This window comes from Chinchilla lanigera, unplaced genomic scaffold, assembly GCF_000276665.1.
Source record: "Chinchilla lanigera isolate Chin_1 unplaced genomic scaffold, ChiLan1.0 scaffold00041, whole genome shotgun sequence".
In the NCBI taxonomy this organism is placed as follows: Eukaryota; Metazoa; Chordata; class Mammalia; order Rodentia; family Chinchillidae; genus Chinchilla; species Chinchilla lanigera.
The window spans coordinates 17,199,779-17,223,835 of NW_004955442.1; the positions used below are offsets into that span (position 1 = coordinate 17,199,779).

At 49.8% G+C, this 24,057-nt stretch overlaps 1 protein-coding gene and 1 pseudogene across 6 annotated transcripts; one reads left to right on the forward strand and one right to left on the reverse strand.

The window, feature by feature from the left end:
- The window catches only part of LOC102016205, a 23,074-nt pseudogene extending 20,998 nt beyond the window's left edge, over nucleotides 1-2,076 (reverse strand).
- Nucleotides 1,301-24,046, forward strand: Top3b (topoisomerase (DNA) III beta). Of its 6 annotated transcripts, XM_005391691.2 has the most exons (20): nucleotides 1,303-1,418; nucleotides 3,038-3,098; nucleotides 4,169-4,295; nucleotides 7,695-7,879; nucleotides 9,037-9,168; nucleotides 10,872-10,978; nucleotides 11,777-11,851; nucleotides 13,135-13,331; nucleotides 13,800-13,956; nucleotides 15,086-15,199; nucleotides 16,714-16,804; nucleotides 18,279-18,433; nucleotides 18,550-18,655; nucleotides 19,345-19,491; nucleotides 19,571-19,744; nucleotides 20,743-20,871; nucleotides 21,420-21,569; nucleotides 21,971-22,071; nucleotides 22,558-22,759; nucleotides 23,453-24,046. In XM_005391691.2, exons 4-20 carry the CDS (start codon nucleotides 7,810-7,812, stop codon nucleotides 23,932-23,934), a joined length of 2,589 nt encoding a protein of 862 aa, XP_005391748.1. In that variant the 5' UTR covers nucleotides 1,303-1,418; nucleotides 3,038-3,098; nucleotides 4,169-4,295; nucleotides 7,695-7,809; the 3' UTR covers nucleotides 23,935-24,046. The 6 variants fall into 6 exon arrangements, with proteins under 6 accessions (XP_005391750.1, XP_005391748.1, XP_005391747.1 ...); XM_005391690.2 differs by lacking the exon at nucleotides 4,169-4,295; XM_005391692.2 differs by lacking the exon at nucleotides 3,038-3,098.
- The last annotated feature ends 11 nt before the right edge of the window (nucleotides 24,047-24,057 follow it).

A 24,057-nucleotide genomic window follows, 5' to 3' on the forward strand; every position in this document is an offset into this window, starting at 1 on the left:
AAAGCAGTTTGGGCAAGAAGCTGTCTCACGGCTGGGCAGTTTTTTGGAGACAGGAAAAGGATAACCACCAAGCACATCATACCTCACTAATCTAAACTTTTCGTTGTTTAAGGACTCACTTCTCGCATAGCCTGTATGCTTTCCACCCGCAAGTTAATCATTAACTGCTCACAGACCCTGTGTACTACTACTGCTACTACTACTAATAATAATGGAGGCTTATTTGGCTCACAATTTTGGATTTTAGGAAGTCCAAGGGCATGGTTCCAGCATCTGCCATGCTGCATCACGATATGGTGAAAGCGCAAGAACAAGCCAGATAGTAGGGCTTTAAGGTGGTTCCAGGAGTCTGGATCAGGGTGGTGGCAGCAAAGGCAGAGAGGACTAAGTGGGTCTCTAATATATTTCAAGACAGGATTTGTGATCATGTCCCAAGTGAGAGAAAGGGAGGAGTCCAGGATGTCTCTGAAACTTGGAAGGGAGCAACCAGGATGATGGAGACGCCATTTCGGAGATAATCTGCCAAGGAATGGATTCCAAAATCATGAGTTCTGTTTTGAAAGTGAAATCTCACAGGGGGATTCAATTTGTGGCATTTCATAACCTTCATTTGTCCGTAAATTTTTCCCCCCAAGCATCTAAATGCGGGTGGTATTCCAATAAAGGCAGGTTCGGGAAAGTGACCACAGAGAGCCAAGGAAATGTGTGTACATCATTATGTAATAGCTATCAAAAGCCAGGTACGGTGGTGTGTGCCTGTAATCTCAGCTACTTGGGAGGCAGAGGCAGGTTGATTTCAACTTGAAGGCCTGCCTGGGCTACATGGGAAGGCCTTGTCTCCAAAAAAAAGCTACTCAAACTCATGAAAATTACTTAAACTTTACACAATGCTAATGCTCTCACAAAAACATATTTTTATTCATCTTCCAGGTTTATTTATATTATTCATATCCCAGACTTTATTTAACACGGACTATTCATTCCACAAATGTTTATAGTATTGAAAGACGCTTGCTATACTCACATCTGTAGATTATTATTATTACTTTAGTATTAATAGCATATGTATGCTTTCATAATCGTTGTAATGATAATTGTCATTGTTTCCCCTAGGCTGTGAGTTTGGGGGCCCCCTACGGATCGTGGTAGTGAGAGGTCAGGTTGAAAACTTGGGGGATCCCCTCGGTACCCAGCGGAAAAGGAGGGCAGGGGTCGGGCTCCATACAAATTGCCGCGTAGACGCACTGACTTTAGGACGTGCTTCAGAACGCACAGACCACGGAACCCGCTGACACGGAAGTGGGAGCGTCGGAGGGCAGACATTGGCACGCCAGACGCGGGGACTCGAGAAGCGGCCGGACCCGGAAGTAGAGGTTACCGGTGGCCGCCCCGGGAGGAGAGCCTCGGCCTGACTACCGGTGAGCGGCGGGAGGCGGTCTCCGCGGCGGGCTGCTGAGGAAAGCAGGAAGCGCGGGCCTTTTTCGTGCCTGCTTCCTGAATGCCGACCCGGCGCAGACGGCGGGCTGGGGCGGGGACTCTGGAAAAGGTCCCCGGCTGGGTTCGGCATTCTCGCCGCCTTTTCTTTGTCGGGGTGATCCTCCACCCCGAGCTGGATGTGGGGGTTCGGGAAGGTGGTGGCGGGCCAGCGCTTAGCCGCGTGTCTGGAGGGAGCACGCGTTGTGGTTAATGCTCTGCTTTTTCGGCCCCTCCCACGGCTCTTTGAGGTGAGGTCTCTTTTCCCAGTCGCACGGGAGGAGAAACTGAGTCTCCGGGAGGCCGTGCGGCCGTCAGAGATCCGGGTCTCCACGCCAAAGCAGGTTCCACTCACTGCCTCCTCGCCTGTAGGGAGTCCGGGTTCTCTCACTTGATCTACGTGGATGAGGGAGAAAACTTTTGGGAACAAACTAGCTAGAATGCAGGGACAGTAATTTCTCGCAGAGATGAAAAGGAAGATGATGGCCTTGTCTTGCACCTTTATGCGTCCGGCCTTTAGGAAACAGGATCGTGAGAGGCTAGCCCGACTTGGGCATAATGGCTAGTGAGCCCTGGGATTCCTTTACCAAGGTCACCTGACATTACGTCGCTTTAATTGTTCTGAATCTCAGTTTACTCATGGTTTTGAAAAGTTACACTTGCCTTATAGGCTTGTTGGTGGGTTGGTATTACAGCTATGGCATGCCTAGTGCAGAGGAAGAGCTTAAGAGACGATCATTTCTTTTCCTGTAAATATTTGGTGAAGTTACTGAAGTGGGAAATCCTAGGACTCTCAGTGCCTCCACTCGCAAGCTAAATTAACTGGTTCATAAGACAATGATGCAAAAGAAAATTTCTGTATTTACGCACCGACGGTAGTATCGCTGGTGAGAGTTGACAGGGTACTTGTAAGTTAATCTGCCTACTCCCTTTTTAATTCACCTTCAGTCCTAATAACTGTTCCAGTTTGGGATGTTTGCAGTCAACACTGATTAGCACTTGCTTATATGCCTTTTCAGAAGAGGACAGACTGCAGTCTTGGAGTTTAGTAGACAAGATTGAACTTGATGTACCTTGTAGATTTTTTGGGGGCCGTTTTTATCTATTTAAGGTTTTTTTAAAGCAAAAAGTTAAGTGAATAAAAAGTGTGAAGGTAATGTACAAGTGAAGTTTACAAACATTGCATTCAGGTTTTCTCACTGGTTTCTATTTTGAAATGGGAGCTGTGCCTTAATGAAAAGAGAGAGGCTCCAAGATTAATCACAGGGAAGACTTCGTAAATCTTAGAGGTGGGACTTGAGGCAGCGGAGGTAAATTGTGTGGACTGAAAGTAAGGAAGCATTAGTTTCAACCCCAACCCAATACACTTCCTAGGTGACTTGGAAAATCACTTTCTCTTTCTAGTCTTTTTCCTTCTTGCAGATGACCACCAAGGCCCCTTTCCCCAGGATTCCATACCTTTAAAGGAGCAATTTTTTCCCCAATAAAACAGTGACGGAACATTACAAAGTTCTCATGCAGTACTCAGGTATAAAATACTGAACTAGAACTTTGATTTCTTTAGAGCTGAAGCTGTTGAAGACAGGTGCATATCATACAGGAATAGCAGTTGCACAGTCTGACAGGTAAACAGTCTGAAATTGGGATGTGTGTATCTTTCTGTGTACTGCCCAAATTTGCCCCTTTTTCTGAATAAATGAGGTAACCTCCTTTAAAATCTTAAGGGAATATTTTTCTCTGAAGGAATTTGTCAGTCTGTTGATTATTTTATCAAAAAACCTAAGATATGAGGTATGGAGGGGAGTAGTGGAGATGTACAATTTTGAATTTTGACACCATGGAAAAAAGAACATTGAGAACCAGAAGTGTTCACAGTACTTTTACAGACCTAAAGTCAGTTTTTCAATTTGAGAGATCTAAGGAGGTGCAGTGGGAGGTCACCTGTGGTCTGCCAGCCCATTCCTGGAGAGCTGTTTTTTTTCCCCTGGGATAATTGTGTATTTAGGGGAAACATCCAAGTATTTATTTGAGTGGGCGCAAATTGTTTTATTTGGGGCGATTTTCTCATAAGGACTACTGATGTCCTACAGCAAGGGTGGGTTGACAGCCCAGGGCAGATCTTGGCCACTGCTCCTGCACATCATGAGCAATAATAAGCCCCTTTAATGAAGGGGGTTTTTATCAACATCCTTTCTGAAAAATAACCTTTTCAGGTTTTCTGGTTTTATTTTATCTCGTCTTTATTTTTAAATCCACTGTCTTCATTCTTTTTGCTCCATCACATATATCCATGGGACCCAATGAAAAAGGTGCAGAAGGGACTGATAGGCAGAAGGACCCCGAACCCTGACCTCTAGACCCTCCTACCACCATAGCCTCTTCTGACTACTTCTGAGTTGTACCCAGACATCTACTTTGTAAACAAGCTATTCACACCCACATGTTTGATCACCGATAGCAGTGGTTTTTACGCACCAGTTAAATGCCTACCTTTATGTACTCTATCTCAGCACTATGATTTACACTAATGTTTACAGAGCAGATTCAATCCTTTTTTAACTGCCGAGGGTGTTCCTTTGTATGCTGTGTCATACTTTTATTTCACTGATTCTCTGTTGACATACGCTAGGTCATTTCTGATATTTTATTTTAAATGATAATGCTTCAGAGAATTCCCCAATGGTGTTTGTCACAGGTGGTGCCGTGTCCGTAGTCACTCCATCACACTACTATACTGACTAGACTCCAGGGGTCTCACCAGCCCCTACCACTCACTTCTGTGGCCATCTCTTCATCTCTTCCTTGGCGACTTCACTCTCCAGGTCAGTACTCACTCCTCCCGCCCCCGTATTTCCCATTCAAGCATCCTGCCCCTGAAAGTTGCTTCCTTTGACTCCCATTCTCTGCCCTACTACCTTACTTATTACAGTTCTGCAGCCCACAGGGCACAGCCTGTGTGGACCCTCCACTTCCTCGTACCACCCCCCTCACCCTCCTTGGAGTCAGGTCTGTCATTATTGTCATGTCCTTCAACCCCTGCCCTCTAGTCCCTCATATTCACTTGGAATATCCTATGTAAATCCCAGAGTTCCTGCTATGAGCTGCCCTAGTGCCTCACCTGCCAATTCCTCTTCCACCAAGAGATAGAAGACCTTGTCTCAAACACACACAGACAGCCTGGATAGCACCACCTCCTCTCTACACCCTTGGTTGACCAGCTGCCTCTCGCCCCTGTGCCCACTCCAATATTACTACACCCGCCCCCCCATTCCTGTATCTTCACTTTTTCCTTTTCTACTGGACCAGCCTCATCAGTGTACAACATACTGGTATGTTGCCTATCTTAAAGTGAAAAAGTATGTGATTCCCTCCCCTTCTCCTGGCTTTTTAAAGCTTATCTTGCTCAATTTTCCCATCAAGATCATATAGTCACTCAAATTGCTAATTCCATGCCCAGATCTCTGCTGCCACATTACTCAGCTTGCCTTTGACACAGCAGTGGCTACCCTTAAAGTGCTCTTTTCTTTGCCTTTTAGAGCGCCACCTTTCCTGCCACAGCCTCCTGTCTCCTCAAGTTCCATCTTGGACTGCTCCTATGCCCATATTCTCCTATGCCACTGCTTCCTCTGCAGCCACCATGGCTGTGTAGTAGGCAAATCACATTTAGCACATCTGGAATGCTGCTCATGAGTCCCTGCCCTGAACTGCTTCTTTCTCAGGATTTCCCCTCAACCAACAGGAACCCCTTTTGCATAAACTAAAAGTCTAGGAGTAATTCTTGCTCTTTCCATCCCGTATTGTGCCCATCCCAGTGTTGCCAAGACTCTGAACAACCCCTCCCTACCCCTTCCCTGGGGTCTAGTCATTCACTTCTACGTGGCAGCCAGTGAGTTCCTTTAGCACTTGAGGTCAGATAATTCCCATTTTTGTGCAGACCCTTTGCTGCTTCCCAGCTCCCCTACAATTCAGGTTAGAGGAGCTCCACATTGTATACCAGCTCCACACAGCCCCATCAGCCTCCTCACTAAGCCCCCTTTCTCCAGCTATCTCTCCCGGAACCTTGCTTCCCTCATCCTTCTGGCTGGTCTCTAATACCATATGGCCTAGTCTTGCTCTATTCCTCTTCCCACTTATGGACGGACGGACGGACGGACGGACGGACGGGCGCGCGCGCGCACACACACACACACACACACACACACACACACACACATCCTGTGCTGCAGTGGGCACTCCGGGAAGACAAAATTTGGTGCTACTTCCTGCCATTCTCCTTGTACACAGGACTGGCCCAAGCGTGTAGTAAGTGCTCAGTAATGAATCAGTGGATTAATTCCAAAAAGAATTATTAGGCATATGTCCTGTAGTTTGAGCAGGACTGTCAAATTGTTCCCCTCAGAAAGGTTGTTCAACTTGAATTTCCTCCATATCTTCAGCCACTGTGTGCTCAGACTTTGGGTTTTTGCTAGTGAGATACTTAAGTACAAAATCATTTTAGCTTTAATTTTCCTTGGCAAGTGTTATCAGGTATCATTTCTACATTTCTTATTATACAAACTCCTAAATAAGAAAATAGCAGTCCAACTGAAAAAAATGTTTTAACATACAAACAGTTCACAGGAAAAGAAATCAATTGCTTTTAAATATGTTTGAAATACTTCTGAGTTTTAGGGGGATGTTAAATTTTTTCCTTTTTTGCACTGAGATTATTTAAAACTCCCTGGTTTCTTTTCTTTTCTTTATTTATTTATTTTTGGTACTAGGAATCAAACTCAGGACCTTGTGCTTGCCAGGTAGGCACTTGTGCTGCTGAGCTATATCTCCGGCCTGCTCCCTGGTTTCTTTTAGCATTTTCCTTTTTTTTTTTTTTAAATTAAACCTTTGCTGGATATGGAATATTCTGATGGAAGTTATAAAGTAAGAAAAAAAACTTTTTCCCTAGAAAATTGTAATATTTTCTCAATACAATATCTTTGGGAGTTTTAAAAATACAATGCTCTATTTATAGTGATCAAAGAGTCGTAAAGAGGGCTGGAGATGTAGCTCAATGGCAGAGTGCTTACCAAGCATGTACAAAGCCCTGTGTTTGTTTGATCCATAGCACCAATGGGAGTTGTGCATTCATGTGTTATTGTCATTGCTGTTTTTCCTGCTCACCCAGAAAATATTAAGTGGTATATCAGGCCCAGAAAGCTATAGTAGATACCAACAGTGATTCAGATATGGGACCATTCTGGTCCTCTTGGTAGGTGGAGGCAGTACCTGACCTTAGCACTACATGCAATGGGCTGAGATGGAGGCCTAGCCCAAGAGCTGCAGTGCACAGTGGGAAACAATTTGTCCTGCCAATGTGTACTGGGAAAGCTCTTTAAAGAAGAGCTTACTTAATATGCTAGGAGTACAGCTTCATGGTAGAGTACATGCTTAGCATGTATAAGGCCCTGGGTTCTGTCCCTCAGTACCAGTTCTGAAGCTGTAATGGAACATTTCAGGCAAGCAAACTCAGGCATGGAGGCTTCAAGTGGACTTTTTCTTTATGATGCGGTCCAGCTCAATTTAAAGGCCAGAGCTTGACCTTCAAAGCAACAGGTGGGGTGTGGTAGGAGGGAAGGTAGATATGAAGCTCTACTAGGGACTAGACTCTCCAGCCAGTGGGTTTCAGGCCTTATCATAGATCAGTAGGACCTCAGGAGCCCTGCCTGAGTATCTGCATTTTAAAATGTATCTCGTGGCAGCCCAGGGCTCAACCAAGATGGATGTGTCATTCTTAGCCCAGGGATTCAACAAAGTTGAGGGAATGGAGGAAAGATTATACTTACTCATCTCCCCTCCAAGAGATGAGTCCATTGGCTGGTGGAAGAACCAGCCCAGCGGGGGAGGCCAGGCGGCCCTCCTGCCCCAGCCTGTGAGTCTAGGTTCGTAGGCCCCAGCATCTTCCTGTGCTTGGGTTTAGTGACAGAACTGATCTGAGGTCACTGGGGTCACTTCACCTTCCCACAAGTTGCTTGAAGCAGAATTCCTAGGCAGTTGCTTATATGCCAGATTTCACCCAGTTTCCCTAATTTTTCTTTTCCTGTCTGGATTTTTTCTTTACTTTTTAAAGTGTGTTTTCTTATTAGTGGTATAGGTCCATTGGAAGCATTGCTGTTTTCTGAGTGTGATTCAGACATGGAGCCACTCTTGTCCTCTTGTCTTTAAGAATTAAATTTTTTTCCCTTTAGGAGTCAACGTTAACAATTGTATTGGATTACAGAAGAACAGTTTCTGAATTTTTTTTGTTGCCATCGTCCTGAAACAGATGTAAAGGGCTGAAGGCCCTGACAGCCTTGAGCCAAGATGAAGACTGTGTTCATGGTTGCTGAGAAGCCTTCCCTGGCACAGTCCATCGCCAAAATCCTCTCTCGAGGTAGGAAAAACCAATACTAAGTTTCTTTAGTGTTTGGTGTGTAAGCCTGGTCATTTTTACTTTTCAGGATATTTCTTTCTTTTTCCAAAGAGTGATTCCACCTTTGTTGGAATAAATTCATTTCCGGTCAGCAGACATTAATAAAGCACTCTGGGGTGTTTTTGCCTCCCCACCTTGGGTTACCTGGGCAAGGGTTCCCAAAAGAGCATAGTTCACAGTGAGGGAGCAAGTGCATTCCTTATCAGAGTGGTAGGCCAGTCAGGGCCATTGGTCACAAGCAGCAGAACCAAGCCTGGAAAGAGCTAGGCGCAGCTATGGCCCTACCCCAGTTGAGGCCTGAGGAGGTCACGTCATAGGCATTGTCAGCACTGAACCTTTCCCATTGCCTGCTGTACCCTCATCTCAGCTTCAGTCACATTCTGTGTACCTCACAGCACTAAAGACTGGCCAGTGTGCCAAGCCTTGGCCGCAGGCACTCCTGAGACACTGGGGAGCTAGAGAAAAAATGTTCCCCCTCTCACTCCCTTCTCTGGCCACAAGTGTGGCTGGTTGGGTGCTGTTTCCCCTCCTATCTTTGAATTTCCTATAAACAGTAAGGAAATTTGGATGGCTTGGTACTCACAGTGGCAGGCATCCACTTTAACCTCACCGTGGTCCAACAGTTGGGGAAGAAAGAGCCCCTGGTACAGCTGAGGAAGTGTGGTTCAGAGGCGTCTGAGAGGTGGTATCTCATCCCCAAAGCTGAGAAAGTTGGACTGAGGAGCCATCAGTGAGTGAAAAGACACCATAGGATTTGATAACTGAGGAGGCCCCTGATGACCTTAGAGTTTGAATAAAATGGGGCAGAAGTCAAAGTGAAAAGTGAAATCAGAAAGACAAACAAAAAGACCAAGAGTGTCCACCTCAACTTCCCAGCCAACTTGGTCCCTTGTGTTTGGGAGTATACCATTTTAGGTTGGCTACAGATGCTCTGGTCTCTGAGTACCGCTGAGTCTCTCAGTACCCACCTAGCACAATGGCCAGAGGAATGTTATCACTGACCAACTGCTCTGGTGAAGGAGGACTCTGGTCCTCTAAGAGGTGGCATCCAGGACTGGGTTCTCCATGACATCTGCAGCTGAGTGCAGCAACCATCCCTGTGTGCTTCCTCTCCCCAGGGAGCATGTCTTCACACAAAGGACTGAATGGGGCATGCTCAGTCCACGAGTACATGGGAACCTTCGCTGGCCAGCCAGTCCGCTTCAAGATGACCTCTGTCTGTGGTCATGTGATGACCCTGGATTTCCTGGGTGAGCCCCACCCCCACGCCTGCCTTCCTATTGACGGGAGCCCTGCACAGCACTGCCCAGAGTTCTGTTAGCGTCCCAATCCAGCAGATTGTGGGGTAGTAACTGGGTTCCCTGTGTGAGCTGTGGAGCCCAGGACCCCTGGGGCCCTATCCTAGCAGCACCTCTCAGTCACTGCGTGCCTTGTGCACCTTCCTGTGCAGAGGGGTAATGGTATCTGTCTTGGGAGGAGCCTCACCCAGTCAGGTGTTGCAGAGAAGCTTGGTGCTCCTGCTGAGTTGACTATTGGTCAGTCATTTGATAGCTGTCATTGTCATCTTTTATCATTATTGTTATTTCCTCCACAGGGCCAGCATTAGTGACCCACTGGGTCTTGGTGCAACGCCAAGTGGCTGAGAAGGGTCTGACCTAGACTCTGACCTGCATAGTATTCTATTTTGCATTACTGCTGTGAAATGCCTAATGCAGGCTAACTTTCTAAGGAGAAAATAGGAGGTTTATTTAAATTATAATTTTGGAGGTTGAACACGTAGTGCCAAGGACATTGTGGCAAGGACATTGTGGCAGATCACAGTGGCACAGTGTCAGGAGCACATGCAAGAGGGAGAGACCACATACTGCGGTGGGAAGCTAGAGATTGGCCCAGGGGTCTGGGTGCTCTCCTGATAATGGAAGTGCCCCTGGTGACCTAAAGACCTTTCCTCGGCCCTGCCTCCAAAAGGCACCGCACTGTCTCCCAAACTGCCACCCTGGGGATCAAGGTCCCAGCATGTCCTTTGGAGGAGCCTTCGGCCATATGTAAACTATAGCATCTCTGCCACTCTATAGTACTCTGCCACTCACTGGCTGGGGCCTGGGTCAATGGTTGGACCTTGGTGAGCTGCCATTTTTCACTTGTGAAATGCGCAACAATGTTGTCTGCTTCCCAGGATGCTGAGGGCTCAGTGTGACAGTGAAAATAGAATACTCAGCGTAGGACCAGGCACAAGGCAAAGCCTCAGTAGTTCTTGCTGCTCACTGACCACAGCAGTGGCAAGAGTGACTCTGTAGACAAGCATCTGAACCCCAAACTTCATCTCCAGCAGGCAAGTGGGAAGTCAGGAGTTGAACCTGGCTCTGTCTGATTCCATTCTCCTAGCCTACAAGAAATGGGGCCTAAAAGAAAGCCAGAGGGTCCAGAATGCAAGAGCCAGGCCTTATGTAGAAACTAGGAGGAAGTACTGGACATGAGAGATCAACCCTCTTAAGGGACGGGCTAAATGTCTGTTTTGTGCTCTGTGAAGTGCTAGAGTGGAGAGAGAGGGTTACAGAAATCTAAGTCAAAGAAGAAAATGATGGCTTTAGTTCAAGGCCCTGGCAGAACAAACTGGCCTAAGAATGGTGCTACCAGCCACAGAGACAACCCTGGAAGTGAGGCTGGCTCAGTAACCTTGCCAAGAGCTTACTTGGTTCTTGTGGGTGGCCGGGGTGGCATCAGCTTAGTAGCTCAGGGCAAGGAAAGCCAGGTGGTAGGAGTTACTCAAAGGCCTCAACGTATGCCCCAGCCCTGCCTCTGACTGTTAGGTGACCTGGGCCATTTGTCCTCTAAGCCTTCTTCTACTCATTCGTGCAATAAGATCATCATCTTCCCGGGTTATGACAGTTGTGGAGGCGGACCCTTTTGACTGTGAAGTGTGACTCAATGTCACTATGGCTGTGGTTTGTAGGAAAGTACAACAAGTGGGACAAGGTGGACCCTGCAGAGCTGTTCAGTCAAGCTCCAACGGAGAAGAAGGAAGCCAACCCCAAGCTGAACATGGTGAAGTTCCTGCAGGTGTGTGAGGGGCATGAGCCCACTGGGAGGCTTGTGCCCTCCCTGCCTGCTTCTGGCGATAGCTGTCCTTGTCCTCTCATATTTGAGTCCTCATTCTCATCTGAGTCACAGAGGCCTTTGCTGGCAACCCTTGGCCCACGTTTCCGCCTGTGAATGCTCCCTGCTGATCTACCAGACACCTTCAGGCCTGCCTCCCCATCCTGGGCACCCCTGTCAGTCCTGGAGAGCATACATTCTGCTTTTTGTTTGGTTTGGTTTGGTTTTTTGGTTTTTTGAGGCAGAATCTCACTATGTACTTGAGGCTGGCCTTGAACTATGTAGCCCAAGCCGGCCTTGAACTCAGAGTCCTCTTGCTCAGCCTCTCAAATGCTAGAATTATAGGTATGCGCAACCATGTCCAGCACATCCTGCTTTTGTAATGGTTTGGTTAAGGGTTTTCCCCCCAATTTTAAAACAAATGCATAAGTGTTATGAAATATTAGAAAATATAGGTAAGTAAGAAGGATAAAAAACTCTTTGCAAGCACATGACCCCAGACAACCACTGTTAATATTCAGGCTTATTTCATTTCAGCCCTTTTACTATTAGGTTTTTGAGATTTAGATGATATTGCCAGTATGATTTGTTATTCAAAAAACAGCAGTTGTGAACTAAATTCTTTGAGTGGTGAGCCGGTCTCACTGCAGCCCACTTCTTTCTCAGCCTAGACACCAGTCCCTCTAATGCCCCCAGGGCCCGGGCGCCACCTCCTGTTCCCAGGGGGAGTATTCTTTACTATTAATGGGTGCTCTGTGACAGGTGGAGGGCAGAGGCTGCGACTACATAGTGCTGTGGCTGGACTGTGACAAGGAAGGGGAGAACATTTGCTTTGAGGTGAGTATAAAGCCTACTTTGGTTCACTTTTGGCTTTTTTGTCCCCCTCCCCAATCTGATGCTCACAGTCACATCGTTCCTGAGGCTGAATACGAAGTAAACTATACTGACTTTAAAAAGCTTTGTCCTGCCCACTTTATTTTGGAAGTTCTAAGACACTTTAAAAGGCACAGAACCTGCTAGGGGTGACACTCACTGGGACACCGTATGAGCAAATATAAGGGGCAGAATTATCTAAGTGAATGTAAACTTCAGAATGGAGCAGATTGGCTTTTCAGTGCATTCTTGGCCCAGCTTTGCCTCTTAGGGATCTTTGGTCGATTACCTCAGCACCACACTTACCCCAGGCCCCACTCTTCTGACCCCCACCCTCACGTATCCTCTGCCCCACTCAGAATGTTCCCATCTCCCCCACCCCAGATAGGCCTCCCTGCAGGGAGGCAGTGACAGCTCCCCATGTACTCCTGCCTTGTGCTTACCGCGGCCATGGCACCCTTGTGCAGGTTGTGACTGCTGGTCTCACAGGTGCCTCTCAGGCTGTGGTTCCATACAGGTCACCCCCATGTCTCTATATCTGTACCCTCAGCTTTTGTCTTGGGGTTCAGGAGATGGTTCCAATGAGAATGGGGCAAGGCAGGCAGTCAGGATACCTAGTGTTCTAGCATGGCACCCTTAGCAAACTTGATTACACACTTGATCCCTTCGCAGGTACTCTTCCCCTATAGGGCTCCCCCTCCCCGGGCCTTTTGCATCTGGAGCTTGAGATGGTAGCCGGTCATAGGGTCTTCTCTCTTCAGAAACAAAGTTCCTTCTCCCCCGTACGGATGCTTCACAGCCACGCTCTGGCAGTGACCTGACTGCAGCCCTCACCACAAATTGGGCCTTCCCATTCATGCCCATTTCCTCTTCCTCTTCATTCCTTTTTCCTTCCCTGACTTTCCTCTAGTTGCTTGAAAGTTCTACTGCCCCTTCCAGCTCTCCCTCTTCCCAGAAGGAGGGGGGACAGGTCCGGACAATGAGGCCCCACATGTGCTTGGCAGTAGCATTTCCTAGTTTGGTGGGAATGGAGCAGAAGAAGAGAGAGAAGAAGTAAGGAGCTGGCCTGGACAAAACAAGAAAGGGCCATATGGCCAGGGATTTATGGAGAGTGGCGAGGGTCTGCAGGAGAGGGAGTGTCCCTCGTATGTAGGTGCCCAGCCCTGGAAGCAGCCGCACCCAACAGTGGTGGTAGCGCTGAAAACAGAGATCATGGAGCAGTCACAGCCAGGGCGCCTTCCCCTCAGGTCCTTGATGCCGTTCTACCCGTCATGAATAAGGCCCACAGCGGTGAGAAGACAGTATTCCGGGCCAGGTTCAGCTCCATCACTGACACAGACATCTGTAAAGCCATGGCCTGCCTGGGTGAGCCAGACCACAATGAGGCGCTATCTGTGGATGCCCGCCAGGAGCTGGACCTACGCATCGGCTGTGCTTTCACCAGGTGCTGCTCCCCACAAGGGCCCAGGCACAACCCACCCTCCCATCAGTCAGCATATGTGCCTTTGCTGACCCATACTGTGGTTCTCCAGGCCTCTCGGAGCCCTGATGAGCAACAGTCAATTTTCACATTTGAAAAACCCTGAAGAAAATTATGTTAGCTGATGTAAATCACAGGACCCCCCCTTGATAAACAGGATATCCATACTCAGGGTCTGAGGACAATGCAGTGGATGGACGGATAGAATATAGTAGAAGGCTCCAACATGGTAGGAGCCTCTCCTTGTTCCTTTGCTCCATTACATGCACACATAGTTCCTCCATGCTGGCTGGTGCTGTGCCACATACATTGGTTTCTAAGTGAGGAGCAGCCACCTACCTGCACATACCACCCCACATAATGCACATAATGATTGTGTCTTGAGTGAATTATTGACCATCTGTCTTTCCCTTACCCTACCGCTTCCTCTAGGTTTCAGACAAAGTATTTCCAGGGGAAATACGGTGATTTGGACAGCTCTCTCATCTCCTTTGGGCCGTGTCAGACTCCTACCCTTGGATTCTGCGTGGAGAGACATGATAAAATCCAGTCCTTCAAACCAGAGACCTATTGGGTGCTGCAGGCCAAGGTTCTTTTCCTTTCTTTATTCCTGCTCTGTGTTGTGGGTTTGGATGTGGATTCTGAGACATTTTCTCCACCATCATCATAATTGTTGTCATCATCATCCTGCAGGCCCTAGGCCAGGGATGGTGAATCTTTTAGAGACTGATTACCTAAACTGCAACCCAAAACTCACTTATCACAGAATGCCAACACTGCCCCAGTGTGTGCTGTTCTCCAGTGGTTGGCTGGAGTGATGCTGGGGTGATTCGGCTTGTATGCCAACAAAGAGGCCTCTGCCTGCCTGCTCTGCACACATACCTAGGTTCAACACCACTGCCCTAGGCTAAGGGGCACAAGTGTAAATAGCTGTATCTGAGATAGGTGTTTGGTGCCCAGGAAAAGGGGTCCCCCAGCCTTCACTGGGGTCCTAGGGCTAGGCTGGGCCTGAATGCATTGAATTTGGATAAATGAGAATGATTTCTGCCCTAATGATGCGGGGTAAGGTTACTCTCAGGCCAGTGTGTGCAGTGCTCAGTTCCAATCACTGGACTGAGGCCATGGGCTTTCAAATTTCTTGGAAGTCTTTAGAATTTTTTCTTTAAGTGAAAGCCTCCCAAAGCTTGATGTAAGGTTTAAAACATAATACAGATTTGCTCTGGCTCAGGCAGATTGGCCAGGCATTTGGTGTGGGCAGGGCTGGACTGAGAGGTGGAGGCTTGGATGCCTTTTTTTTTTTTTTTTTTTTTTTTGTCTTTTTGAGACAGGGTCTCGCTGTGCAGTTCAGGCTGGCCTTGAGCTCACTTTGTAGCCCAAGCTGGCCTCGAACTCATAATGATCCTCCTGCCTCAGCCTCCCGAGTGCTGGGATTACAGGCGTGCACCACCACGCCCGGCTAGATGCCTCTTAAGAACATATCAGCCTCAGCTCTGCCACCCTCCTGAGACCACCTGCATGAGTTCTGGTGGAGAGGTGGGGGTGGGGAGGGCTGGTGTCAGCTTCCCTGTCTGTCCCTAAGCAAGTACAGCTGTGAGACATTAGACCCGCAACGTTTTGCTCCTAGACAAAGACCAGCTTCCTTTGTCCTGATCCCCTTCCCTGACAGTAGGATCACCTGGATACTTCTCACCTGTTTATCTTGGTCCTTTTTCCTGTAGGTTAATGCTGAGAAGGACAAATCTCTCCTTTTGGACTGGGACCGAGTTAGAGTGTTTGATCGGGAGATTGCACAGATGTTTTTAAACATGACAAAGCTGGAGAAAGAAGCCCAGGTGCGCCTGCTGTGCACATTTGCCTCGGGTGGGGGTGGGCCTTGGCAGCTTCTGCTGTGACTGAGTCCTGCCTTTCTCCCCCTTTCTGAAAAACATCTTTTTGAAAGGGAAATGTTTGTTCACTCATACACTCCCAAGATACTTTAGCCAAAGCAGTAACTACACAGTACTGCATATCTACTCATACCAGCTATTCTTCACACCTGTGATCTTTCTCGGCTGCTTCCACTCTGCTTTCCACCAGGTCCAGTGGGCGTTATATCGTTTGGTAGAACTCCGTTTCACGTAGATACCCTCTTTCTATGATACTGAAGGCTAACAATTGTAGAGGGACTTGCCCTCTACAGTGGGCATGTTGATGAACTTGCCCACACAGCTAGTAGGGTACAGGTCTGAGATCCCAACTTCAGTCAGCTTTTACACCTTGGTGGTACTGGATTTCTTCCTCGGGGATTGTATGAGTTAGAAGTACATGTTGCTCAACTATTAGGAAGAGGACGATGCATTCTGGCAAGGGGCTGCCTGCACAAGGTGGCGGGCAGGTACATCATCACAGCAGCAAATGCCTTGCGGCTGTGACAGCTTACCAGAGTCCCTGAGGCACGGCCTGGCCTTCTTCAGCTCCCTTTGACTTAATCCTTTTCAAACTTTCCCTGCATGACATTTTGCCCAGGCTTCAGTTGTCTTGACCTCCTGGAACCACTAGTAAAGTTGCTCCATGCTGGTAGCATTGATGACTTTCCTACAGACTCCATTTCTACCTCCAGACTTCACCCCAAGTGACCTGGCTTTCTCTCCTGCACATATGCAAATGGCTTCATTGTTAGCACCCACGTTTGTCAGCCTGCAGTCCAGAATGTGCTGCCTTGGCCAGTCTGCAAGCCTGTAGCAAGAGCAAGGGGCTGATGTTGAGTGGTTTGGATTGTTTTAGGAGTAGGCAAAACAAAGAGTCATCTCTTCAACAAATATGTGTTCAGAGGTGGGAAGTAGCAGTCCACCAGCCAAGCACAGCCCACAGATGTCTGCCATTGAACCTGTATGGTGTTTACAAAATTTCGGAGTACTTACTGACATTTGAAACTTGCAAGATTTCACATAAACATCCTGACTGGTAGCTTCTCTTGAAAAACCCAAGACATAGCAGTGCTAGCAGCCTAGTCAGCAGCACACACTCAGTGAATGGCAGCCATGGCCTCTGAGTCAGGCCCATGTGCCATGGCCCGGCTGACACTGCCTTCTGTAAGGTTTGCACTGCTCCTCCTTTTCCCTGTTCCTGAGGTCTGCTCTTTCCCTACAAAAGAATTTTCATTCTTTTTGCTTTCTTAGTTCTAAATAAATATTGAACCTAGTCGTTAGACTTCAGCAAGACCAAAAGAATGAAACCTGGCTGTGAACTCAACAATCCTCCTGCCTCAGCCTCCTGAGTGCTATGTACATTGTGTTCACACATCTTAATTTCCTTAGTATGGCCTCTTCCTCCACCCCCAAATCACTCAGTCTGTCCTGTCTTCCAGGTGGAGGCCACCAGCAGGAAAGAAAAAGCCAAGCAGAGGCCACTGGCCCTGAACACTGTGGAGATGCTACGTGTAGCCAGCTCAGCCCTGGGTATGTAGGGGTATTCTTTAAAGCCCCCAAAGACTTCTTGAGGGAGGTATGTGGCAGCCCTTTTCAGCTCTGGTACAGGGCAGTACCAGCACCCTCAGCTGTGCCGAGTACCTCTCTCATGCCATGGTGCCTGGGGTATAGAGGGCCTCCAAGGCTCTTGTAGGTTTCATTTCTCTTCAGGTACATGAGAGAGCCGGGGGTGGGGGTGGGGAGGGCTAGCACATGCCTGTAATCCCAGCATACAGAAGCCTGAGGCAGGAGGATCACTGTGAATTCAGGCCAGCCTGGGCTACAAAGCAAGTTCAAGGTCAGCCTGCACTACATAGTAAGACCCTGTTTCAAAAAAAAAAAAAAAATGTACTCAAGAGAAGTTACAACTAAAGAGAGAAGGTGCGATTTCATGGGATTGTTGGTTAAGACTCAACAGTTTCTTTGAATTTATGTGAGGAAAATAAAACACATGATTTCCTAGTATTCAGTGTCTTAGCAGCTGCTTCTAGGACTAAACTCTCAGGGGTCACCATCAAAGCAGGACCTTCCCTTGATCCTGGGTCAGTGGTGTCCCCTCAGAGCCGCCACATCCTGAAGCCAAACTCTGGTCCCTATCTCATTTTGGCTACTTCCTTCCTTATCCTGAGCCTTGGCTCCCTTGTGAAAAATGTTAAACAGTACTTCTTAGCTCTCTGGGTTGCTGTAAAGGTTAAGTGATGTGGAATTGTACATTTTAACAATAGCAATGGTAATGTTGGCCAAGAGGGACATCCTAACATTGGAGTCCCTGAGCAGTTTTTGCTGGTGCGAGGGAAAGGCAGCCAGAAACAGGTGTGAGCACCATCCCTCTGAGCCTCATTTCCTCAGTGAAGAGAAGGGGTTGATTGGACAGCTGTCAGCATCTAGGCACTGATGGCCCCACTGTGAGGAGCTATGAGCAGCATCCTTGCAGAGCAGCACCTCTAGGTTTCCTAGGGAGCAACAATGGCATTGAGTGATTTGTTAGCTGAACGCCAGCCTCCACTGGTCAGGGAGCAGCAGGATGAGCCCTCCCTCAGTAGCTCCAGAGTGCCATGAAGACGCTCACCAGGGGCTCAGAACTGAGGGATGTGCTCTGTCACTGTCCTGCTTGGCTCAGCAGCTCCCAGAACCTGGTTATATACAGCTCTCTGTCAGAGTGTGGGGAAGAGGCCGTCCAAAGGCCACATCGTCACCTCAGCCATGATGGTGGTGCTGTGGAGCAGGGTGAATGGTGTTTCCTATCAGGTCCTTGCCCAGGGCCCACCATGATGGGTCCAGAATTTGTCCTTGAACAGGCTCTATGGCACAGGTACCCACGAAGCCAGTAGCAAAGAGTTCCAACCATGCCCTCACCCTTCAGGAGGTACTAGCTGTCTTGGGGGGAGCCAGAGTGCCCAGGCCAGTGGGTAGGTGCCCGGCCGTCCCCATCTTCCAGGCCAGCTGAGCCTCCTGTCTCTCACAGGCATGGGACCTCAGCACGCCATGCAGACGGCCGAGCGGCTGTACACACAGGGTTACATCAGCTACCCACGGACAGAAACCACCCACTACCCTGAGAACTTTGACCTGAAGGCCTCTCTGCGGCAACAGGCCAACCACCCCTACTGGGCAGACACGGTGAGGGGAGTGGGCCCTGCCCCTGCACGTACCTACACTGAGGCCTTGGGACAAGCTCATGGAACGAATGGCAGGAGCCCTGCTCAGACTCGACTCTGCTCTGTCCTCTCCCTCAGGTGAAGCAGTTGTTAACAGAAGGTATCAACCGCCCCAGGAAAGGCCACGATGCTGGTGACCATCCTCCCATCACCCCCATGAGGTCTGCCACAGAGGACGAATTAGGTATCAAGTGCCCCACTTCACGACACACTCACACACATTTTGTACAGGACACTTCAGGGACTGACAGGACACTTCAGTGACACAGCCCTGTTCTACAAACCCTTGTGCCTTCAGCAGTATGGAGGCTCCATCTGCGCCTGCTGTTCCTTTCCTGGATGAAGGCTTCACCTAAATATTTTGTTTCATCAAGGACAGCAGTGAAGTGTGGCAGCTGGTCAGGGAAAGGCCAGTGGGCAGATGGTCTTGGAAGAGGACCTGAGGCAGAATGATGGGGCCCGGTAGTGAGCTGCACCTCATACCTCTCACCTAGTCAAGGCTGTGCTGATGGTCCTTGGGCCAGAAGGCATTGGGATGGGAGAGCAGTACAAGTAGAAAGTCACTGTGATGCTCTTGAGTATGAGGCAAGGGTGGGAAGGATGAGATACTACTGGATGGCAGAAGGATAGGCCTGGTCTGTACCTCAGAAGCAGGAAACAGGAGGTTATGTGGGGAGGCAGGAGTGATGGTGAACGAACCACCCAGCATGGGAGACTGGCTTTTCCCTTGTATTTTCTTCCTCCTTTCTCACTTCTGAAGCAGGCTGCCCCTGGCATCCATGCTAAGGCCCTGCTGCTAGAGGAAGAGTTTTGGGGTCCTTAGCAGCTAAGCCTCCAGTGAGACTCAGGGTGACTGGCGTGATCCTTTTGCAGGGGGCGACGCATGGAGGCTGTATGAGTACATCACCAGACACTTCATCGCCACAGTTAGCCACGACTGCAAGTACCTCCAGAGCACCATCTCCTTCCGGATCGGGCCTGAGCTCTTCACTTGCTCAGGGAAGACTGTCATCTCGCCAGGTAAAACCACAGGCCCCAAGGTCTGAGGCCTGGGCCACTTGGGGTGAGGTCTCTGAGTGCTGGTGCTGTGTCCCTCTAGGCTTCACAGAGATCATGCCCTGGCAGAGTGTGCCCTTGGAGGAGAGCCTGCCCACCTGTCAGAGGGGCGACACTTTCCCAGTGGGTGAGGTGAAGATGCTGGAGAAGCAAACGAATCCGCCTGATTACCTGACTGAAGCCGAGCTCATCACACTCATGGAGAAGCATGGTATCGGTGGGTGTACCTGCCCAGATGCCAGACATGGGGGTTCCCATTCCTGGGGCTGCATCGGAGGCTGTATTTGCACTCACCCCAGTACTGGTCCATGGGCCGACATCCAGAAACTGTCAGCCCACTGAGTGAACAGTTGATCCAGCCAGGCGCACTGTGGGAGGCTGCTCTTGAGGCCTTCACAGCAGGACTTGGCCTTCCCTGTGAAGCCCAAGATGCACCCTTGGTGCCCTTCAGTGTCAGCACACACTAACAAACACCCACGAGGCTGAGGGTTGTTCTAGGATGCCAGAGGATTCATAGGTCAGATCAACCTCCAAGTCCACACAGCCTGCTGGATCTATCTTGGAATCAGGCTCTGGGCCTGCTTCTCTGTGATGGGTCATGGCAGAGTCCTCAGCCTGCTGTAGAGTGTAGGTGCTGCTCTCCTAACATCCTATGCCCCTTTCTGTTGATGGACAGCCCTGCTCTGGCTTAGGAACTCTTCCCATGTCATGGCCTCTGGCAGCTACACACAAGACAATGGCCTAGACCCAAGGTCCGGTTTGTGACAGTGAAAAGGATACTTACCTAAAGAGGAGAGTGGGTGGATGGCCCTGCTGAGGGAAGCCCACAGGGCTGTGTAAAAAGGGCCTGTCACACCTGGAGCTATGGCAAGAACGCTTTGAGATGCAGAGCCCCACATGCGCACAAGCCATGCACAGCCCACCACAGTGGGGTCCAGGTCCCAGTCTAGATGGAAGCCATGGGACTTGGACAGGCTTCTCAGTTTATTCATGTCAGTGTATTCATGAATGAGTTTCTCACTTGTAAAGCTGCCTCAGGAAGTAAAAGACACTCAGTTTGATCTGACACAGTGCGGGGGCACCTCCTGTAGATGGCTGGGAGGGGCTGAGAGTCAGGATCCCCATGATGAGCAGGGGTAAAGCTGGAGTGCGTAGTCTAGTGGGCCGTGTCAGTAGCAGACTGAAGGATGCCTGGGGCTTTGCTGTGCATTTCAGGAACTGATGCCAGTATCCCTGTGCACATCAATAACATCTGCCAGCGCAACTATGTCTCCGTGGAGAGTGGCCGCCGGCTTAAACCTACCAACCTTGGCATCGTCCTGGTGCATGGTTACTACAAGATTGGTGAGTCTTCACCCTGAATCCTAGGGCCTACCAGTGCTCCCCAACTTCTCCCTGGGCTGTGGCTGTGCTGCTTCCTCCACATGGACCCTGAGCTTGTGGTGAGCCCTCAGCCCCTCATACCTAACCCCAGCTCCTACCACAGGAGTGCTTCCCAAGACTTGCCCAGGGCAGGGGCTCAGGACATGTGAAAGATCTAAAAGGGGACCTGAAAGCCTCTTTCCTTCAATAAGGTGCCTATCAGTTCTATGCATGAGGAGCCCCTAGGCCTGTAGGAGATGGAAGAGCACAGCACAGACCTGGCCCAAGAACACCCCAGGTGCAAATCTTGGCCATTCTGCACAAGATTTCCCTGGGGGAAGTTGGGAATGGCTTGGAGACAGAGGAGCCACCAGGTAGCAACTAACTCTGGATGGGTAGCCCAGGGAGAGACCAGGAGGATAGGCTAAAGATGGAGGGGTAAGCAGAGCAGTGGCCCTTGCTTTGCCTGGTGGGGATGGCAGGACCCTGGGTGCAAGTACTCGTAGCAGCGTCATTCCTCCTGCTCACAGATGCAGAGCTGGTGCTCCCCACCATCCGCAGCGCAGTAGAGAAGCAATTGAACCTGATTGCCCAGGGCAAGGCAGACTACCGCCAGGTCCTGGGCCACACCTTAGATGTCTTCAAGAGGAAGTTCCACTACTTTGTCGACTCCATCGCTGGTAAGGTCCTTGTCTTTCCTGCTTCTTAACAGAGGTTCCTCTGTCAAAGCCACCAGCACTCTGGAGCTGAGGGCACCCATATGAGACCCACTCTTGAATCTAGGCTTCCGGCCTCTGCAGGTGAGGCCAGTGATGTCACCTTGATGATTACTGTCAAGACTAAAGGATGGGTGAATTAACACACAGCACTAGGAACACACATACTTGATGAAAAGGGCTGCTGTCCCGCCGCTCCATCACTGGCAGTAGAAACCCCACTGTCTGTAGAGACAGTCATACCCAGATCCTGGACCATGTGTGTGGCCCCCCTCCAGCCCACTGAGCCATACCAAGCTGCCTTTCATATGATGGGCTGCCAGAGACGAGAAGGAATGTGACCTCTGCATTCTGCTTGCTCTCAGGAATGGATGAGTTAATGGAGGTGTCTTTTTCACCCCTGGCGGCCACAGGCAAGCCACTCTCACGCTGTGGAAAGTGCCACCGGTTCATGAAGTACATTCAGGTAGGTGGGAATGAAGACCTGTGACCACCCCGTCCTGGCCACAGCGCCTTTGGGCACTAACTCAGGCAAATTATGTCACCTCTTAGGCCACTACCTAATTATTAGTCATGCAAAATGGTCTTGTCTTGGTTGTCACGTAGAATGATTGAGAGTACTACGTCAGCACCAGCAAACATCCACCCTGTCCTGTGACCCCAGGAACACATACACTATTAGGCCGTGTAAACACACACTGTCCATTTTTTCCTAACACCACATTTCTTGCTATCATGAATATTAACCTGGCTGTCACGATGTTAGAACTACCTTTCTCTGTGTGTGGACCATGTGTCCTGAGACTCTTGGCCAGGGATTAAGAGGTCCTTGCCTGGCAACTCAGGACATGCTGCACACATGTTATGTGTTCTGTGTTGTGAGGGGCAGGAGGGCAGGCAGGAGGGTCAGTGGCCCCAGCAACCCTTATACCCCTCCTTGGCACTGCCATAGGCCAAACCAAGCCGCTTGCACTGTTCCCACTGCGACGAGACCTACACCCTCCCCCAGAATGGCACCATCAAGCTCTATAAGGAGCTACGATGCCCACTGGATGACTTTGAGCTGGTCCTATGGTCATCGGGCTCCCGGGGCAAGAGCTACCCACTGTGCCCCTATTGCTACAACCATCCACCCTTCCGAGACATGAAGAAAGGTGAGTGTGTTGCCCCTGGCCCTGGCTATCCCCCTCCCTACTAGTTATCTGTAGTCTCTGTTCACATCAAGGGGTCCCTTACCCCAGCCCTTTCTATGCTTGCACATACTCAGATGAAAGACCCCAGTGTATATCTGGAATACTGCTCAGGCATCAGCTGGTCTATCTACCAACTGGCTGTCTGTCATAGTTGGGCAGGTGACTGTCGACCATTACTCACGTGGGATTTGGGCAAAGAGTGAGCCATACCCTGTCATGGGCTGGGGTGACCAAGAGGCTGCAGCTTGACTGCCAAGGTGATGAGGCCCCATTCCTGCCCTTCCCCGGCTTCCAGAGCAGTGTACAGTCCCATGTGGGCCAGTGACATGAGAGCCACATGAAGCTGCCATTAATGAGCTATAGGAGCAAAGTACAGGAAGGATGGACTCAGCTGGAATCTGCCAGGAAGCCATTAGCCTAGGAGGCCTTAATGACTGAGGGGATTTTAGCGAAGCAGAGAACAGGGGGTGATAGCATCTGGGGACTTCAGGAATCCAGGCTAGTGCCAGCCAGGGTGTCCCTAAGAGCAAAGGTGAGAGAAGCACTTTCTGCTGGGACATGGGGCCCAGGGTGTGAGGCACTGAGAGCAGATGCAGTGGCTGAGGAGGAGGTACGCATGGCAGGTGTTCGTCACCAGGCTTCTTTCTCCCCTAGGCATGGGCTGCAATGAGTGTACACACCCCACCTGCCAGCACTCGCTGAGCATGCTGGGCATCGGGCAGTGTGTAGAATGCGAGAGTGGCATCCTGGTGCTGGACCCCACTTCAGGCCCCAAGTGGAAGGTTGCCTGCAACAAGTGTAACGTGGTGGCTCACTGCTTTGAGAACGCCCACCGCGTACGGGTGTCTGCTGACACCTGCAATACCTGTGAGGCTGCCCTGCTTGATGTGGACTTCAACAAGGCCAAGTCCCCACTGCCAGGTGACGAGACACAGCATACAGGCTGCGTTTTCTGTGACCCTGTCTTCCAGGAGTTGGTGGAGTTGAAGCATGCAACCTCCTGTCACCCCATGCACCGCGGCGGGCCTGGGAGGAGGCAGGGCCGAGGACGGGCCCGGGGCCGGCGGCCACCAGGGAAGCCCAACCCCAGGCGGCCAAAGGACAAGATGTCAGCCCTGGCGGCCTACTTCGTATGACAGCTGTAGCTGTGTCCTCCCTTACTTAGGCTCCACTTTGGTGCAGACACATCACAGTGGTTGTCTTTGAGCTACTGAAACCATTAAAATGCATTTGTCTTCTCCAGAGCAAGAAGCTTGGGG

Bases quoted from the DNA above. Each gene is read 5' to 3' on its own strand.
- Top3b (XM_005391691.2), top strand. From the start codon at position 7,810: ATGAAGACTGTGTTCATGGTTGCTGAGAAGCCTTCCCTGGCACAGTCC. The intron at 15,200-16,713 runs GTGCGCCTGCTG...CCTGTCTTCCAG, and splicing joins AGCTGGAGAAAGAAGCCCAG to GTGGAGGCCACCAGCAGGAA. The intron at 18,656-19,344 runs GTATCAAGTGCC...ATCCTTTTGCAG, and splicing joins TGCCACAGAGGACGAATTAG to GGGGCGACGCATGGAGGCTG.